The following is a 16,585-nucleotide window of genomic DNA, read 5'->3' as shown; positions in this document are numbered from 1 at the left end:
ACACACACACACACACACACACACACACACACACAGACACACGCACGCACAAAGCAGACTTCAACAGTTTTAAATGTGTGAACAGATTTGACCTACAGAAATAGAGTTATTACCGTTCAACTTGTCTTACAAGCAATTTGGCTGTGAAGAAGCAATTTAGAAGCTAAGGAGGGATTCTCACTGGCAGCGCCTCATCTTATGTCGAGGAAGGTGTAACCTTCAAAGAAGCTCAGCATTTTAAGAGTGAAGATCTCTCTCTCTGTGTGTGAACCAAGAATCAAGTGTAAATTATTTGAGTGTTAAAACCAGACCGTGTGCAGCTGGAAGCTTCAGCTTTACAAGGAGGAGGCAGATCCCTTCAGGGGTGTTATTAGGAAGCGTAAGACAAATGTTAAACCACCGGAGAGAGAGAGCTGCAGTGTCTCCACACCACACAGACAGAAAGAGGTTTAGTCTTATCTCCCTCGCTCGGCTTCGGTGTGATAAACCCGCGTTTGCTCGCCGTCAGAGCGGCACAAGAGAGGCAGAGGAACTAATGAAAGAAGATTCGGGAGCTGAGATTGCTGGCGAGATCCCACTCAGCTGCAAATAAGCCAGGACTTGACCAAATCAGAGGGTGAGAGGGAGAAAGAAAGAAATAACGAGAGAGAGGCAGAGTGATGGAGATAACAAAAAAGAAAAAGAACAAAGGCCAGGTAAACATGTGGGACAACTTTTTTTTTTACCCCTCTCTCTTTAAGAAAAGGATTTGAACTCCTGGGAGAGAGGGAAGCTGTAATGAAATAAGCATCTGAAAGAGAGCAGGTGTTGAAGGCTTGACAGACTTCAGCTGCATAACAAGTAGTGCATTCACTCGTCTCCCCCCGCTTTTGTCAATCAAAACATCCAGTGCTGTAAATAAATGCTCCCTCAGAAGAAGAGGAGAAGAAGAGACAGATATCCCCAAGAGGAATCATCTTTACATACTCTGACTTGCTTTCTTACTCACGAACGAAAACAAGCGGTGGGAGGAGGGGCTGGGCTCGAACGTCACTTCAGTCAAAAGTTAGTCCCAGGTAGAAAAGAGAGAGAGAATGAAACAAAACAAAACAACACTAGGTGTGAATTTAAAGTAGGAACACTGAGCTCAAACTCTGAGGCTAAGAAAGCCAATAAGACATCCCAAATGCGCCAAGGTGAAATTATTTGATTTCCTCACCTGGCAGGCAAAGAGGGACAGGAGTTTTCTAACAGGGAGAAGCTCAGGAGGAAACTCTTCAAATATTAACACTTGCTTAAAAAAAAAAAAGTATTCGTAAACCATGAACTTTTTTTCCACAGCTACAGTGCGTTATAGTGGAGTTTAAAGGGATTTTACGTGACACATCGGCACAAAATAAGACGTGAGTGAAGTTAGGTCCCGCCCGCCTCCATTACGTCAAACAAAATCTGTCAAAAGTTTGTGTTTGTGTGGCGCTGTCATTTTAAAGATATTAATGTTTACAGATCCCTTCAGGGGTGTTATTAGGAAAAGTCAACCTGCACCATAGACATTTACAAAATCAAACAAATGTGGCGTCAATCAACTGTGCTACGAAAGTTTTAGCTGCACAAGTAATGTATATCAATTTCTTTTGACTAATCTTCTCTGAAAACAGCTGTCAGACTGGATGGAGAGTGAATGTAAACAGTTTGTTCATGTCTCTCCAATTAGACTAAGATCTGGACCTTGACTAGGCCATTGTAACTCATCAATATGCTTTGATCCACAACCATAAAACAGGTTTTCTTTCAGGATTACCCTCCCTTTAACTCCAGGTATCTTCTCATTAACTCTGACCACCGTCTCTGTGATGAGCCGAACTTGGTGGTGCTAATTTAGAAATATTTGCAAGGAATTTTGCAGTATTTGCGCTTATGTGCGACGGTAAATGTGACCTTTTGCTACTCGGCACATCGATCACGGACTAGAACTTGACAGAAACCTGTCAATCAGAAACTGATTTGATTGATAAAATAATATGTAAGCACAAAACTGTTATCTTGAAAGTTTGATTTATGTGTCCTTATGGAGTCTGGAGGACCACATAAAAAGCTAGTTGGCTCCTAGGCCTTGAGTTTGACCCATGTGACGTCTACTTTTCATGTCACTTAACCTTCTCCTCGTTTTTCACCTAAAAATCCCAGTGAAATAAACTGAAGTTTTTTGCTCGCATCGTGACGAAATGAGAAAAAGGTCAAGAGGCATAAATACTTTTCAAAGCACAGGATGTTTCTCTTTAAACACACAGAGAGTTGGTGATTAAACATCCGGAGGCTGCAGATCAGCACCACGGATAGTAGCACTGCCGCTGCTGTTTGGGGCCCGAAGGGGGCCATGGGAGCAGGTCTGGAGTCTGCAGCGGGAGGGATCCAAAGAGCGGGATCTTAGCGGGACGCTGACATAGCCTGTTTGTGTTAATCCTGCTGGCTGAGCGGAAAAAGGAATGGACTTATGAGGCGAGTCAGAAAGTGCCAACGGAGCCCCGAGAGAGGAGGATGGAAATCCTCCTGAAGGGATATAGCTTTTAGGACGTTATCCTGAGCTCAAAACGAATTAAAACTGACAGTCTGTCCTTATGGACGGTTAGATTTAGTTTGGCTTGATCCCGAAAAGAAACACACAGATGCAAGATATCGTGCGGTGTTCTACTTCCTGCTAATAACATCTGCTGTTGCACTCTGGAAAAGGCCAGCTTTATAAATTCGTCTGTAAATCTGTTTTTACCCAATGATGAGGATAGCTCGTTTTTTTGTTTTTTTTTGCCGGCCTTGTATAAACTGGATGTTTAGGGTGTACCTGCAGATTCCAAATGATGCCTACGTCAGGGGAGAGTTGCTCCAAAGCCTGCAAGATGTTTTTTTTTTTTTTCTTTTTAAAGTCAGCCTTCTGGCTTTAATTCTCTCGACTTACTGCGTGACATTTCATCTGACCACAGCGAGTCAGTCTGCTCCACCTGCTGCAACACATGCAGGAAACTTTGATAGATGCTTTTCACCGACCGGTTGTCTTTTTCTCTCCAAACCTGTGAGGATTCTCGACTTGGCTCCATATTGGTTTAGTACGTATCAGTCTAAAGCATCGACTCCCATTCCATTCCAGAATTTAAGAGCAAAAATACACTCTTAAAAGTTTTTTACAGTTAGCCATTGAGCTAGTTATGAAATAAAATGTAATCTTGCAGAGTTTTCATCAGTTCCTGAAGGGTGCCATAACTTTTTCCTGAGATATATTTTGTTAAACAAGGTTATTTTTTTAGTGTTTATGTGTAATTAAATCCCCTTCTTCTCTCAACATGCCACATAAATTTTTTAACAACTTTTGTCAAAGAACTAAATATTTAATACACTGTCCAATTAGTTACATAAAAGTATGTAAGTTTTATTAAAAAAAAATTAACATATTTGCTTAAACTACCACTATGTTGTGATAGTATGACATGAGACAGATCATAGTAAAAGAAAAAAAAAAAAGCAAACTCCGCTTCCACCTCCCTATGGTCATACACTCAGTCAAAAACGACCATTCAGAGCCAAGAGGCGGGTCTTAGTGCTGTCAATCAATCTTCTGCTAAATATGGTAATGTTGGGGGGAAAAAAAATACGTTACAAGAAAAGCTGTTCATCCTTTGTTATTAGTAGCCATGCTAACTAGCTGTATATTACTAGAGAGCAAAGGGGAGAGTGTGGGAAACGTGTATACAAGAATGATTGACAGCGCCAAGACACTCCTTTTAGCTCTGACTGGTTGTTTCTGACCAAAGAGAAAAAGGCAGAGGAACTAGATTTTTTACACCTTATCTGTCTCATGTTATTCTGTTACAACATACTGACAGTTTTTCAAAAATGTTACAAACCATATTGTTGACATAAGTTACATACAGCAGTTTTAATGACTTTTTGAAAAATCTTCTTCCTTTGTGACCAAGCCCCTTAGCAATTTGTACCAACACCTACTTAGAGACCCCTTGAAGAAGATGCACAGAGAGAAACTGTAGAGTGTAGCTTGACAGAGTTGGAATGACCCATTTTATTGTGGTCAGTTGAAATACATGGGTGTAAATACCAACAAAAGGAAGATAATGGCTGACCTCTGTACATTACATTCTAACAAAGAAGTGATGGTCTCGCAGTCTTTACCACGTACGCGTCAGAACCTTCAACGTGACCGCCGCTGAGTACGATTATATTACTCATTCATCTGTGTTAAGACAGTTAATATAAAATATAAAGCAACTCATGACTAAAAGTTTAATTGGTTAACACTTTAAATCACACCTCTATCTATGTCTACTTAATTTTAATACAGCCATACAATACAAGTATACAAGGTTATTCTGTGGTTAGAGAAAAGTACAACCAAAGATGGCAGAAATGCAAACATACAGTTGGTTTTTCGACTCCTTCTATGTGTGATTCGGGTGTAACGTGTCATCGGTATGATCTTGTAACGCAGGAAAATAAAAGAGAGAAAAACTGTTTCGCTAAACACGGCCTGAGACAAGTGTACAATATGCACACTTGGAGGGAAATAAAAGCAAAAAATAAAAGTAATAATATATACCACTGTTTCTCTGACTTCTCAGGTAAAAATAAATCTCTGATGTTTGTCCTTGGGTTCCATCTTCTGGTAGCAAAGTGCCAATAGAGAAATGGGGACAGGTGGCTGGGAGGGTCGTGTCTGTGTTCCTCATCCAACGTGACAGCAGGGGGGAAAAAAGGAGGATTTGGGGAGGAAAAAAAACAAACAACGTAATTTCAGTGTTTTATGTCTTTTAAACTGTCAGACCTTTTCGTTTTGTGTTTTTTTTGTTTTTTTGTATAAATCAATGAGTCTCAAGGTTTTCATCACGTCTTGAAAAGACGTTGTTTTTTCGCCTTCGTGGCTCGACGCTGACAAACGGGCTCTCATTGGTTGTTTTTGGCTTTGGCGTGTGTGAGAATGTGAGACTTCAGGTTGGTAGACTGGGCGAATTTCTTATTGCAGCCGTCGAACGGGCACACGTAGGGCCGGTCTCCGGTGTGGATCCTCACATGTGTGCGCAGGTTGAAGTCCAGAGAAAACCTTTTCCCGCACCCTTCGAAGGTACACTGGAGAAAGAAAAACAACACGATTAATCTGTTGATATAGGAAAGTCCCTCGACTCTGATTCTGTTTTTTTATTTTTTAATGTAATCTTCTATGCATTCAGTACAAATTGATGTAATAAATTACTGCAATGTAGTTACCATAAAGAAAGATCAACAAGGTCTTAATGCTCATTAGCTCAAGATAATTTAAACAGTGTTTACTTAAATTAGCTGGGTCATTGCAGGTTTCATCAACTAAACTTCAAGACCATTCTGAAAGAATTTAAGACATGTAACACGACAGAAATGTGCAAACACAATTGCAAATAAAAAGATCATACGGATTGGCAACAGAAGTCAACTAACGGCGAAGACGAACATCTTCCAGCGAACTGACAGTAAATATACGTATACTTACCCATGATCGATGTAAAAAAAAACCTCACTAGAAAGCTAATTGGCAGCTAATTAGCGGTTGCTGCAACCGGCTCGAGTCACAGAACGCAATGAAGATTCAATTCAATTCAAATTCAAAAATAGTTTATTGATCCGAAAGGGAAAATAATGTCTGTCCACGACTCAAACTTTCACATTAAAGCCTTAATTTTAGATACATGAGCTTAAGACGTTTTAAGGATGTTCGGACACCCTTAGTCCTGATACCGACCTGAAAGGGTTTCTCCCCTGTGTGGACAAGCTGGTGGCGCTTGAGTTTGGAGCTCTCGACGAAAGCCTTGCCGCACTCTGCGCAGACGTGAACGCGGGGTCCGTGGGTATGCAGATGCTTCCTCATGGCCGAGTTATCCCTGAACATCTTTGTGCAGCCCTGTGGGGGAAGGACGAATAAAAAGGGAAGCACGGCGCTGAGTTGACAAACAAATAATGGGAGGTTCGTCGCAGCGACAGTGTCGATATTTTATTGATGTGCGAGCGGGGTTACGTTTCCTTTCATACAAATGTCAGCGACAAGTGCTCTCAGCATCTTGTCGAGCTTTCGGAAAGAGGCTCTGAAAAGAGTAGAACAACAGATCTATACCGTGCTGAAGAGGCGATGCTCTGCCAACAGCCCGAACGAAAAAGAGCAGACTGCTCGCAGAGCAAAGAAAACCATTACATTAGTGGCCTGATTGTAATTGTGCATCAGAGCACTCAAGTGCTATCAATGCTTTTCAATAGCCTTCAGTAAAAAAAAAAAAAAGAAAAAGAGAGAGAGCAACAGGCAGAGCTAAACCTGCGTGAACAGTGAATTTCATTTCAAAAGGGTTCTTGAGAGAGGCAGCATCTTTAGACTCACTTTATGGGGACAGGCTATCGTTCGGGGAGCGTCGTCTTCTTTCACCTTCCTGGGCTTCATTCTGATGAGAGCGGAGGGGGAAATAAACGGTTAGAAAAAATAAACACGGATAAAATCACTCTGTTAACAAAAGGTTTAAACAGAAGTTTAATGCAACCCGTTGAAGTAGAGATGCACCAATCAATAGGCCAAAGATCGGGACTGGCCGATTTTCCCCCTGAATCAACTCTGGCCTGTTCAGCAGGTCAAATAAAATCAGATAAAGGGAAGGAATGGACGCTTTGATGCACAAATAAGAATGCTGGTGTGATTCTTTGTTCTTGATGGCTTCAAAACTACTCCCCCTTATCAAAGAATATGCAGTCTATTGAGGAAAACCAGAATTTGGAACTAGGAAAAAAAAAAAAAGAAAAAAAGATTGTTGTATCTGCTGAGAAATCAGAGTTCAGCCCAAGATTATGGCTGTTGGTAAAGAACCAATTCAGGAAACTTTCTAAGGAAACTTCAGTCAAGGTGTTTTCAGCTGAGCCAATGCTCAGTTCAAAAAATGAGAACAAACTTTACTTTAGACATGAATTTATTGTGTGTTGATGCGGCTCGTTCAAAACCGAAACACAATGGACATTTTTAAATGTTTCTTTTTTTTAACATTACAAAAAAAAAAAACAAAAAAAAAAACCCTGAGAAATGTCCACTGTGCTTCAGTTTTGAATAAGTGTGCATTTATCTTCCTGTTGGTGAGAATTGTGAACAAAAATATTGGTGCTAAAATGTTGAGATTAAATAATATCAAATATATATTTTAAATATGAATCCCCCTTACACCTTAATTTTGTAAACATGCAGTTGTGGCCTGTTTAAAATTAACTCCACTTGCACCACCTCATTTTTTTTTTTACACATCAACATATTTGGTCTCTGTGTGTGAAAACAGGGTTTAAATGTGTAGGAGCTGTTGTGTTTAAAAATAAAAACACAAAAATAGACTCTGATCTCTGCCATGTACCACGTTGTGTGCGCCATCAATTTCACTTAACAGGGCTTTTTGCTCGTGTAACCGAAACATTGGATCAAAATTAAAGCGCAAAATAACTCAAACACTTCTAAGTTAATATTTAAAATGCAAGTATTGACATTTAAAACTGAAGCAACAGAAAACAGCGTCTTCAGCAGCTGCCTGCTTATTCACGGGCTCTGTGTTGACAGTGTAAACACGTCTGTTTACCGCCGGGAGCCGCTGACGCAGAGACGCTCTCACCTGGCAAATTCAGCCAGCTGTTTGGGGTCTGAGAGGTCGATCCCCGGGATGCCACCAGGGGGCAGCTTCTTCCCCGTCATGTACTCGGAGTAATCTGGAGGAGAGTTCTCCCCGACGATCTGCTCCTCCACCACTGACTCATGGTCAATGTCTTTATTGTCATCTAGGAACACATTACAGAGACTGAACCGATAACATATTGATGGAACCCTGGCTACAAGCCTCGGGAGTTGGAGAACATCTGCTACAGCATGCAGGCCACCTGATTATGCTAACAAGCACTTCGGTGCGGCATAATTAGTGAATAACATGAATACGTTTATCACTTCCTCACTCTTGTAGTAATCACAAAATTGCAGTTTGATATTACACAGCAATTATACTTACCACATTGTTATTTTGATTTTTTTTAAACGATTAAACATGATAAAAAAAAGTAGGATACATTCCACCATAACATTCAAATGAAAAGTGCTGTAAATGATAACTATATACACATCAAGTTAAGGGGTGATGATTTAAATCAAATGCCTTCATAACCTGCTGAAAACAGGTTATGAAGGTATTGTTTCACTAATTATTTGATTATATATTGATAAAGATTTTTTTGCACAATAATAAAGGCCCGAGCAAGAGTAAAATGCTGTATTTAATGGAATGTCTGAGCAAAAATCAATATTGCTTTCGGTTCAAAATGGTCAGTTTTTAAGTGCACTATTTTATACTTTAAAATACGATCAAACCGAATTTGTTAAAATAAATTAATGACAAAAATGTATCGATTAAATTGCAAAACATCACAAATATTTTACATTCTCTATAATATTTTCTAAAAAAAAAATAGCTATGTAAGGGTAGTTGTTTCCACTCGAGTCATTAATACAACATATTTTAATACGGGCCTTTAAGCACAAACGTCACAAAGTTTGCAGTCTCTTAATTATATTAATTTTATAAATGACGTTTTACGTGCATTTCCATCCTCAACATTCGACATTTTTAAAAACACTGTTAGGTCAGAAAATGCATTTCTGCTAACATTACTCTTCACCAGCCAGCAGAGAGCACTAAAAATAGAGTAACAAAAAGGTATGGCTCTCACTAAACGGGCTAGACAACTTGTTTTACCAGTGTGTTTGATTCACTAATGGACCTGTTAAATACTAGCTCTGGAGTGTTTTAGAAAGATACTTGTATAATGTTGACTGATTACTGACTGCTGTGTCCCTCCGCTGTGTTGCTTTTAAAGGCTTAAGCCATAAGGAGTGGTTAACTGTCAGCCGCAGGAACCAGACAAAGCTAACGGCTAAATAATATACTCAAGAAATAGTTCGTAATTACAAGAATATCGTCTATATAAAAGTTAAACCCGAATTAACACAGTCGCCCGGAGCTACAGTGGCTATAATTGCGCTGAAAGTGCGCCACAGTTTTGAGGCCTGCAGATCTGTTAGACCCAGCTCTCTCCCGACCCGGAGCACGGCCGCCATCTCTGCCCGGCCGCGTCTATCGCCATCTTTTCGGGGCCGCCGCCATACTTACGAGTCTCGGGGAATATGGCGGCGCCCAGCAACACCTAAAACATGGCTTCCCTTCAAAACAAAAACATTTCCATATGGCATAGCAGGGTTTTGCATCGAAAAACCGGACTAAACGTCGATTTTTATAACGGCGCGACGGAGCACTCCAGGAAATAGTCTGGTGCAGCAGGACAACGCCCTGGGAATGAGGCCTCATTGCAACGGAGCTTACAGACACTGTATGGCTAAAGTTACTTACCCGATGCCCACATTGTAACAGAAAATTCTCCCTCCAGAGTCTTTATTTGCACCTGCTTTTGTTCCCATTTCCTCCCACCAGCGTCGGGGCCGCTTAAATAGCTCTTTTTGCCTGCTTTCTTTCCACCGGTGCCGCCTCCTCGCTTCACCCGACCCATCGCGGTTTTTCCAGCCACAGTCACTAAAGTCTGCTCGATGTACTCATCCTCGACCCCAGGTGCTGGCACTGGGATGAGGATCTGATCCTCGAATCCACCCCCGCCGTCCGTGTGCAGGTCCGAATCGTCTCCGCCGACCACCTCCTCCCGGGTCTGGACCAGGATAACCTCCTGGTGGTGGTGGATCGAGCTGGGGTCGTCCGTGACCAGAGGCTGCAGCGCAATCATGGGCTGCCCATCATCATCATCGTCGTCGTCGTCATCCCCGCCGACCACCGTGGTCTCAATAGTCTCCACTGGTATCGTTTCTACTTCTATTTCGTGCAGCTCCACGATTTCGGCCGGCATCTCCGAGCCGTCTGTCTCAATGTACAGCGTATCTCCGGATGCCATGTTGAAATCCGCCAGTTTGCCTCTCTCATTCACGCCGTGTTGTGCTCCTTGTTTTTGGACCTCACAAACACTCTCACACACACCCCCTTCGTCCGCTCCTGCCTCCGTCTCCTCTCCCTGTTCTTCGATAACAACTCTCCTCACTGCGTTCCAAGCCAGTTCTCGTCGCCACTATGCTCTGTCATATGCAATAATCGCGAGATTTCAGTGAGCTCAGCGAGAACGGGTTTGCTGTGGCATGGGGATCCAGGGGGGATTCCAAGCTATGTGGCTGTTAAAATATCCGACGAGTTTCACGATGTTCATAATTCATCTAAAAAATATGTGTAAATACAGTTAACTTACTTGGCATACGATGTTGATCACACTTCACATCTTCTCTCATTTAACGCAATTTTTTTTTTAAGTTTTTTATTTTATTTTTATTTAACTCTTCTGATTGCCCAACATGTCTGGAATATTTTTATGTATTTAATTTTATATATGTAATTTATGCTTATCCGATATATATGCAGCATGTCAATAAAATTATCTCTTTTAATCAAAAAACATAATTATAGTTAAACCTCCAATGATTAAAAAAAATCTTCCTCTAATTAAGTATATGGAAGACCATAAGTGCCACACATTGAATAAAAATAACTAAATGCACATATGTGACAATTTCATGAAATCAGAAATGGATAAATTAAATACACCAATAACATAATTAATAAATATATTTTTGTATTTTAATGTTGAAGTTTATTATAGTTTAAAATCACATTATTATTTAAGAGTTTCTTTATTACTTTGCAAAATGTGTCTGCACTTTGCACAGTGCTATTATTTAAACTTTTACTGTTCCTTATTAAAGAAACCATAACAATGACTGCTTAATTTGCACAAGATAACATCAGACCAGTTACATTAACAACCACAGAGTTTGCACCACTCACTCGACCAAATCTAATCAAATTATTCAGGGTCAAAAGTGTCACAGATGAATAAATCACTGATTAATTACTTTATTCTATCTTTAGAGAATAAAAATTTGACATAAATACATACATTTAATTAAAGATATACTCAATAAAATGTTTTTTTTGTTACAAAACAGTCATTTTGTTGCACAGCATCATTTATTTGTTTGCCAGACTAACCCCTGAAAGTCAGTGGGTGGAGCTAAGACTGCTAGTTAAAGGTGATCGGTCTGAAGTGCGCGTTAGCGAATCAGATTTGAGCATTCACTAGTTTACCTTTCTGGTTGTTTAAATAGTTTCATAAACCACTGCACCCACATGCACTGTATAAAATTATCAAATGAATGCTGTGATAACTAACATTAAAATATGTCTTTAACATATTTAATATTCAAATGATTTACACAATTATTTTCTTATAATAAAGTATGTAAGAAAAATAATGACAGATAAATGATTATGGACACACTTGTTTATTTTTTGCATGTTTCCAGTTTCATTTAAATCACCAAGTCACTTTTGTTCCTCCATAATGGGTTGAGTAATGTTTGTATTTGACTCACCTAGCCCATTTCTTTATTTATATTTTATGTAAGTTATTTGCATGCTACTGCATTGTAACTGTTTTCAACCTTAAATATTAAAGACATAAATGCGAGTAGCTCAGTTGTTGCCTTCATTCTTGATTTGCACCAGGTGTAATTTTGTGATCCTTGTTTAATCACCAAAACAAAACGCACAAAAAACAAGACACCGATTCATCCAAGACATTGTTCACAGTTTTATTTGAATTCATTTGAAACTCGTTTTGTTTTTTCCCCTCCTCAAACCAGGAAGCACTTTGTCATAAATGGAGACAATAAAATGAACAATACTGCACCGTATCTTTGCAGCCAATAAACATTTTTTATTAACAACAAGATCACAAAAACTCTGGTGTTTTGTTTTTATTTATTCATTTATTTTTTTTTACCTCAGAAGATTGCATTATCAAAAGAAGTTTATTTTTGTTCTTGGTTTCACATTGAAGGCTATTTTTCTTCTCTCTCTTTTTAAAAAAAGTTTCTGTGGTGGTTCCAAATGTACTTGGTGTTGGTGAAAGGGAAAAATAACTAAAAAAGAAAAATTAAACATAATTATAATATTTCAGGTCAGGTGGTGAAAAGCAAAAAAAAAAGAGAGACTGCTTGTGAATGTAACTCAAACAAAACTTAATATAAACAATGTATAAAATACAAAAAAAATCCCCGACTTACATTGATGTGCAAGAAAACATCGTTACTATCATTTTATCATTAGAATGATAGAAATAATAATAATCATGGAAAAATTATATTAACAAAACATATTTCAAATAAACTCCAAAAAGAAAAAAAAAAGAAAAAACAAAAAAATCCAATAAAATAATTTTGTATTTCATAAATTTCCTTTGGACCAAAGGCAGAGAGGAGAGACGGGCAGACAAACAGACGAAACATGTTAACAAAACGGAGCAATCAGTGCGAGAATGTGGCCCTTTTTCACGGTAGAAACAAACAAACCAAATGTTACGCAGACGCGGCCGAGGCGTTACAGTAACGGCGCCGCATCGCTGAAGACGACGACTGGATGTCACAGTTTGGGCCTCTGTTCCTGACTTCTCCTCTTCCTCCTCGTCGTCTTCAGGGCCTCAGCAGCGGCTGCAGGGGGCAATGGTTTGAGAAAGCGATTCAGCTCTCAAAGTTTATGTCGTGCTAACTCGACTGAGTTCATTTCTAATGGCTGTGTGGAGAGAGAAGACGGGGAAATAAGTTGGGGTTAAACTGCAGGCAGGTTTCTGTCAAGACAGACACAATCGATTTTAAAGGGACATTTCTCATGTTTTGACGTGGGACGTCATGTGCAATCAGCATGTTGTGATATTGCTCTCCGAGAGGCTTCGGTAAAAATAAAACCGTTTCCCTCGCATCTGGAGATGTAGTGAGACTACAGGGAACCTGCCATTTTACTTCCAATCTAAAGAAAAAAAAATCCTACCTGTTTATGCAAACACTCTAATAAACCTCTACGCCACTGTAATCACTGTTTGACTGTAGGCATTTATGGAACAATGTTTCATATGAAAACATGTTGCAACATGGATGCTGATGTGATGGCAAAAATCTGCAAGGCTTGGAGAAGCAGCTAACTTCGGCCTCCGGGTTAAAACATCTCTAATTGTTCTTCTTGTTTTTCTCTCTTTTTTTTTTGTGGTCCCACAATTCTTAGCTTCCTTAAAAATCCTTTTAGGACAAATGAAACTGAAGCACTTTTTAAATTTATGCTTTACTACTTTTAGTTTATCAGAAAATTAAAAAAAAACAAAAAAAAAAAACTTATGGATTTCTTAACAGAAATCCATATTTCTATTATCGGTAAAGACAAGCGAACGCGCCTTTGAGCTAAAACGCTTATATTGCTCTTCCGGGGACTGGACAATAACAAGATAGTTACTCATCTAAAACTGTCCATATCTGGTGTCGATGTAGTTATTTTCAAAACTTAAAAATGGCTACAAACAAGGCTGGATGAGGCCCTAAGTCTGTGTTGCCATGATGCTCAGTGGGAGGACAATAATCTCGCTTTAGCGAACTGGGCCAGTTTTTCAGTGGAAAATACAGCTGGAATAAAACAAATACCTTTGCGGCTTTTTACACATCTTTACTAAAATGTGCCAATATAACAGGTTTAAACAATAATTGAACATTATTGCTTAATTGCCCATGTTAAGTTTTGTTTAATTATGTATTTATACAGATTTCTCAAACATGTTATACTAATTATTATTTATTGCTCATTACAAATGCAGATTTTCTATCCAACTACCACAGCTCTGCTCAAAATTACATCTATTTGATTTTATGACATGAACTGGACTTACTGCAAGCATTCAGACCAAGTTATTAAATTGTTCCATTTACTTTTCTAAGTATCTAGTGCAACCTAGTGGTTACAAAACCACATAACCAGTTAGACTGGTGCAAACCAACCGGGTGTAACATTCCAGCGGCATGGGTGTAAAAAAGAAACGCACCATCAATGATTTCATCCTTCACTTTGTGCAGTTCGCGGAAAACCTCATCCAAGATTTCCTGTAGAACAAGAAATTGACATTCTTTTTATGTACAGTAGAAACAGAAGTTCACAGAAAACAAATGAGAACACGTCACGTAATCGAGGTGATGCGTGGATTATCATTTGGCTTTAAAAGTAAAAACTGTGGCGAACAGACAGTTTTTACTTTGAACATAAACCAGCGTATTTAGCATCGTGTCGGTTTTCCCTTTGTGCTGCCATGCAGTTTGAGCAGTTTGGTTTTACTCCACCTGCTTCATCCTGTCGAGATCTAACGAGTCTGTGTCGCTGACACTTCCTGCTGTTCGTAACCTGTGGGACAAAAAATGTTTCTTTTTTTAGGAAATCATCTGTTTCGCTGACTGCTGCTGTTTGAGCTTCCCCGGCTCTCACCTCGAAACCATCGACCTGTCTGCAGAGTTCGCTCGGTCCCAGGGCTTCTTCGCACCGTCTGTGTGACAAAAGCAAAATGTGATTATTTCTTTTTTTTTCCCTGCTGCAGGATAATCAGATGATTGGCGAAATAGCAGCTTGTGCAGCTCTAACGTTGTTTCCTACCTGTGGAATTCTGCGCACCCCGAGTGTTGGGCGACGAAGAGTTTGCATCATCCTGGAGTAAAACGTGGGAGGAAAAAAATATGGCTTTTCAGCTTCGTTGCACTGGAATTACATTTATCTTCATTTAACTCAGCAAGCACTGACAAGTGACGCCGTTTTGATTGTGTAATCACCACCATCGTCATCGACTGTATAGCTTTGACTGACATTTAGAACAATTTCAATCCATCACTGCTGCTGCTGCTGGTCCACTTACGTTTTGGCTGTCGTCAGGCTTCTCTGAAGCCGCTTTCCTTCTGGAGGAAAGAAGAAGCCTCAATTAAGAATGACATATTTCACCTAAATAAGTAAATGGCAATTCTGTTTGTCAAATAGACCGTGGACACAAAAGATAGAAAGAAAGAAAGGAAGGCAGATAGAAGGAAAGAAAGACAGAAAGAAAACTTTAAAAAAAAAATTAACAACACATTTACTTGTCAATAACTATGATTTATGACATCACAATTTTACGCCCTAAGAAGCATTCACATAAGCGCAGAGTTAAAATCTAACTGTTCATCAACCAACATTATTAAAACCCCACTGAGAGAAAAACTCAGTCAGGTCATCACCGGAAAAATCAAACACTTTAATAGTGAACATTGTGTCGACTTTTTCCTCCGCAACATCATTTATGTTGCGATTGTTTGATGTTTTGTTCAGAAAAAAATTTAACAATTTGCAGTTAGCTTCTTTTTTTTTGTATAGACTGCACCAAATATAAAAGCCACTTGAGACCAATAAACTGAGAAAAAAGAGAGAGAAGTAAAGAAAGAAAGAAAGAAAAAAAGAAAGAAAGAAAAGAAAGGAGGATTTTTTTGGGGTTGATTGCTCTGACCTTCGGGCCAGGAGAGCGTTCATCTCCTCCATCAGTCCTCCACTTCCTCCACTCGTTCGATTGGCTTCATTTTTGGTACCTGAAGAGCCGTCCTCAGGCTGACACACAGAACTTACTTTAGACAGCTTCTCAATCATGACCAAAAGAACAATTCATCATGTGTGTCATAAAAAACCCCCAAAAAACCCCATGAATAAGTCTTACCCTTTGGACACGGCGAAGTTTGGCTCCAGCGATCATTGCGGCGAGGCCGGTTGGCGCGGGGCCCTCGTCCCCCTGGCTGCCTCCTCCTATAGGCAGCGGAGGAGGAAGAGGAGGGGCCACCGCTGACAGTGGCGGGGGGCCCGGTGGCGGCGGAGGAGGGGGAGGGCCACCCATGTTTACGGGTGGAGGTACTACAGGTGGGGCTACGGAGAGCACAGCAGGGTGGCCTTGGAAAGGAGAACCTGGAAACATCAAGTCAAAGGTGAAGAAGACGTTTTATTTACCTCCGGATGCTGCTAATGATGGTTTCAATTCACTTGTTTTGTGTGAGTGAGAAAGTAGAAACTTTAAGTGTCTTCGGTGTGTGTGTGTGTGTGTGTGTGTGTGTGTACCTGAGTTGGAGGACCGTCGTTCCCGCTCCATGTGCGCCTGCATCTGCTGCTGCTGTTCCATCATCTGCCTGAAAGCAAATGGAGAAAACACAGCTGCTAATTCATCATCCGAAAAAAAACAAAAACATAATCATTGAATATTTGATTCAATTCCAGCACCAAAACAGTTGAGACAACCACTTCACACGAACAGCTGAGGATCTGTAGAGCTGAACTCAAACCTCTTGAATTTTTTTTGCTCCAGTGCAAAAGAGAGGCGTCCCCGTAGCATGATGCCTCCACCACCATGTTCTACTGCGGGGATAGTGTTTTCAGGGTAGGTCTGCAGTTGGGCTAAACTCTACTGAGTTTGATGATGATGATAATAACGGATTGAGCAAAGCTCCACAAGATGTTCCAAATTTGGATTTTTATTTTCTTATCTCAGATTTAAAGTCTCCACTACTTCCTCCCTGACCCGTCCGCTTTGTTTCCTGGCCGCCATGACGCTGCTGTTCTCCAACAAACCTCCGAAAATAATTTCCCGGTCT

The 16,585-nt window shown here is 40.0% G+C and overlaps 2 protein-coding genes across 11 annotated transcripts in view; both read right to left on the bottom strand.

The window, feature by feature from the left end:
- Positions 1-4,018: 4,018 nt before the first annotated feature.
- Positions 4,019-10,308, bottom strand: LOC103152658 (transcriptional repressor protein YY1-like). 2 transcript variants are annotated; one of them, XM_007573219.2, is made up of 5 exons: positions 9,420-10,308; positions 7,641-7,803; positions 6,383-6,443; positions 5,756-5,914; positions 4,019-5,109 (listed from the first exon to the last, which is right to left on the bottom strand). In XM_007573219.2, the coding sequence occupies exons 1-5, from the start codon at positions 9,967-9,969 to the stop codon at positions 4,927-4,929; spliced, it is 1,116 nt and encodes a 371-aa protein (XP_007573281.1). In that variant the 5' UTR covers positions 9,970-10,308; the 3' UTR covers positions 4,019-4,926. The 2 variants fall into 2 exon arrangements, with proteins under 2 accessions (XP_007573281.1, XP_007573282.1); XM_007573220.2 differs by having other exon boundaries at positions 7,641-7,791; positions 9,420-10,300.
- Positions 10,309-11,987: 1,679 nt separating this feature from the next.
- Positions 11,988-16,585, bottom strand: part of LOC103152656 (ena/VASP-like protein) — a 40,232-nt gene continuing 35,634 nt past the window's right edge. For 4 of the 9 annotated variants that reach the window (XM_016661290.1, XM_016661286.1, XM_016661292.1 and 1 more), the window contains 9 exons: positions 16,056-16,123; positions 15,664-15,905; positions 15,460-15,584; positions 14,839-14,878; positions 14,583-14,634; positions 14,418-14,475; positions 14,276-14,336; positions 13,984-14,041; positions 11,988-12,610 (listed from right to left, as the gene is read on the bottom strand). In XM_016661290.1, the coding sequence (XP_016516776.1) occupies positions 12,543-12,610; positions 13,984-14,041; positions 14,276-14,336; positions 14,418-14,475; positions 14,583-14,634; positions 14,839-14,878; positions 15,460-15,584; positions 15,664-15,905; positions 16,056-16,123 (772 nt within the window). In that variant the 3' untranslated portion in view covers positions 11,988-12,542. Of the gene's footprint in view, positions 12,693-13,983; positions 14,042-14,275; positions 14,337-14,417; positions 14,476-14,582; positions 14,635-14,838; positions 14,879-15,459; positions 15,585-15,663; positions 15,906-16,055; positions 16,124-16,585 lie in introns of all 9 variants that reach the window. The other 5 variants (XM_016661287.1, XM_016661288.1, XM_007573214.2 and 2 more) reach the window with 5 other exon arrangements.

The sequence above is a fragment of the Poecilia formosa genome, unplaced genomic scaffold (assembly GCF_000485575.1).
Source record: "Poecilia formosa unplaced genomic scaffold, Poecilia_formosa-5.1.2 Scaffold321, whole genome shotgun sequence".
Lineage (NCBI taxonomy): Eukaryota > Metazoa > Chordata > Actinopteri > Cyprinodontiformes > Poeciliidae > Poecilia > Poecilia formosa.
The sequence above is the reverse complement of the archived record's forward strand: the minus strand, read 5'-3'. Positions and strand labels throughout refer to the sequence as shown.